The sequence below is a fragment of the Nicotiana tomentosiformis genome, chromosome 6, assembly GCF_000390325.3.
Source record: "Nicotiana tomentosiformis chromosome 6, ASM39032v3, whole genome shotgun sequence".
Lineage (NCBI taxonomy): Eukaryota > Viridiplantae > Streptophyta > Magnoliopsida > Solanales > Solanaceae > Nicotiana > Nicotiana tomentosiformis.
The window spans coordinates 89817865-89820806 of NC_090817.1; the positions used below are offsets into that span (position 1 = coordinate 89817865).

Consider the following 2942-nt stretch of genomic DNA (forward strand, 5'->3'; position numbering starts at 1 on the left):
AGTTGTAGTAGTTATGACGGACTTGTCGGCGTAGCTTTATATTGATGTTTAGTTAGCGCTAGTTTCCATTCAATTTTATATTTTGCTTCGCAAATTGTCTTGCAAGGTTGCCCCATGGACAAATTATGACATTATATGTTCAGAGTCCCTTAGTCGCAATTTGGTACGCTAGGTTAGGTGAGGCACCGGGTGCCGATCTCGCTCCCAGGTTTGGGGCGTGACAAACTTGGTATCAGAGCAGTTCTGTCCTAGGGAGTCTACAAGCCGTGTCTAGTAGGGTATTATTTATAGATGTGTTGTGCACCATATTATATAAACAGGGAACTGCAGGACATTTAGGAGTTGGTTACCCTTCTTTCTAATCTAAATCGTGTTGTAGAACTGAGTTATAGGAAATTTGAGTTAAACTTACGTGTTAGTGTTTGCATACACAGATGATGGTGACTAGGAAGACTACGGCTAGCCATAGGGGAGATACAACAATAGGTGATGGGACCAGCAGGGTACCCCTAGTAGATGGGTCCCAGTTTGAGGCCCAAGGCGAGACCCCTACTCAGCCATTACCGGCTCCTCCACCATCTTAGGAGATTCCTAGGGATACCGCACATCCAATTCCCCCTCCACTTCCACCAGATCAAGACTTGAGGAGTGCGGTGTATTTGTTGATACAATTGGTAGCTACCCAGCAACAAGCAAGGGTATCAGCTAGTGCAGGATCTTCTGACGGGTCTGGGAGTTCAAGGGTCCAAGAGTTTATTGCTTTGAGTCCCCCAGAGTTCACGGGGACAGATCAGAGGGAGGACCCGCAGGATTTCATAGATCAACTTTACATGATCGTTCGGGTTATGCATGCCACAGAGAAAGAGGCAGTTGAGCTAGCAGCTTTTCGACTCTGAGATATAGCCATCCTTTGGTTCGAGGGATGGGAGAGGTCCAGGGTACGTGATGCACCTCCAGCTAGTTGGGAGAATTTTTCAGATGCCTTCCTTGACCAATACTTACCGCAGGAGATCCGAAAGGCCCGGGTCGATCAGATTCTAGCCCTCAAGCAGGGCAATATGAGTGTTCGAGAGTATAGTCTCCGTTTTGACTCATTAGCCAGATTTGCACCATCTATAGTTGCTACTATGCGTGACAGGATCCACAGGTTTATAGCAGGGTTAGCCCCAGAGTTGACTGAGGCATGTGCCACCGCTGCATTGCATGATAATATGGATATCTCCCGGATTCAGGCATTCGTTCAGAATATAGAAAGGGGTAGGCATCGACAATAGGGTACAAAGAGGACTGAGCAAGGGCAGTATAAGAGGATGAGATTTCCCAGGTCTCAGGAGCAGTCTCACGGTAGTTATAGGCCTCAGTACTTCGGACGGCCACTTAGGTCTCCGCCACCTCAGTTACAGGGTTACAGGTATGACCGCTATACTCAGTCAGGACCAGGTGAGAGCTCACGAGCGTCGGTTTTGCAACGACAATGAGGTTCAATACATACATGGTCATTTCCGCCGCGGTATGACATCTATGGTAGAGGACATTTGGTCCAATGCCGAGCAGGTTCTGATGCTTGTTATACATGTGGGCGTCCGGGGCATATGATGCGAGATAGCCCAAATAGAGATTCTGGGGGTATGGCACAACCAACAAGTTTAGCAATAGGATCATCTATATTTGTGCATCCTTCAGGGCGCGAGTCTCAGTCTTCGGCTAGTAGAGGTTGATGCAGAGGTAGTGGTTCCAATTCAAGTGTTAATCAGAACAATATCTATGCTTTAGCGGGTCGACAAGACCAGGAGTCTTCACCAGACGTTGTGACAAGTATATTGACCATTTGCTATCATGATACTTATGCCTTGATAGACCCAGGATCTACTTTATCATATATTACCCCATTTGTCGCGGGGAAGTTTGGTATAGTGCCTGAAATACTAAGTGATCCTTTTGCGGTATCTACACCAGTAGGAGAATTGATTATTGCTAGACGGGTTTACCGAGGTTGTACAGTGGCAGTTTGTAGTCATCAGACCTCAGCCGACTTAGTTGAGCTAGAGATGATGGATTTTGATGCTATCATGGGCATGGACTGGTTGGCAGCTTGCTATGCCGTAGTTAATTGTAGAGCAAAGGCAGCCAGTTTTCATTTTTTGGGTGAGGCAGTCCTTGAATGGGTAAGTAATAGAGCGACACCCAGAGGTAGGTTTATTTCCTATTTGAAGGCGAGGAAAATGATTGCAAAAGGGTACATTTATCATATCGTGCGAGTTAGAGATGCAGATGCTGAGATACCTACAATCCAGTCTATTCTCGTAGTCAAAGAGTATGCAGATGTGTTTCCAGATGAGCTTCCAGGTATTCCTCCAAAGCGAGAGATTGATTTTAGAATCGATTTGCTTCCAGGAACTCAACCAATATCCATCCCTCCGTATAGAATGGCACCTGTCGAATTAAAGGAGTCGAAGGAGCAGCTAAAAGATTTGCTGGAGAAAGGTTTCATTGGGCCCAATACCTCACCTTGGGGTGCACCGGTACTCTTTGTGCGAAAGAAAGACGGCTTTTTGATAATTATAGGCAGCTAAAGACGGTATCAATTATAGGCAGCTAAAGAAGGTAACTATTAATAATAAGTATCCACTTCCAAGGATCGATGACTTGTTTGATCAGTTGCAGGGGCTAGATTCTTTTCAAAGATAGATTTAAGATAGGGATATCACCAGGTCAGAGTTTGGGTGAAAGATATTCTGAAGACAGCCTTCAGCACCCGATATGGCCACTTCGAGTTCCTTGTCATGTCCTTCAGGTTGATGAATGGACCCGCCGTATTTATGGACTTGATGAATAGCCTATTCCGACTATTTTTAGATCTTTTCATGCTAGTATTTATTGATGATATTCTGGTATATTCAAATTCAATGGATGAGCATGTGGACTACTTGCGAGCGGTACTC

General features: G+C 45.4%; 1 protein-coding gene across 1 annotated transcript; it reads left to right on the forward strand.

Moving 5' to 3' along the window:
* The first annotated feature begins 1310 nt into the window (after positions 1 to 1310).
* LOC138894384 (uncharacterized) lies at positions 1311 to 2573 on the forward strand. The gene is made up of 2 exons (XM_070179081.1): positions 1311 to 1440; positions 1774 to 2573. Exons 1-2 carry the CDS (start codon positions 1311 to 1313, stop codon positions 2571 to 2573), a joined length of 930 nt encoding a protein of 309 aa, XP_070035182.1.
* The last annotated feature ends 369 nt before the right edge of the window (positions 2574 to 2942 follow it).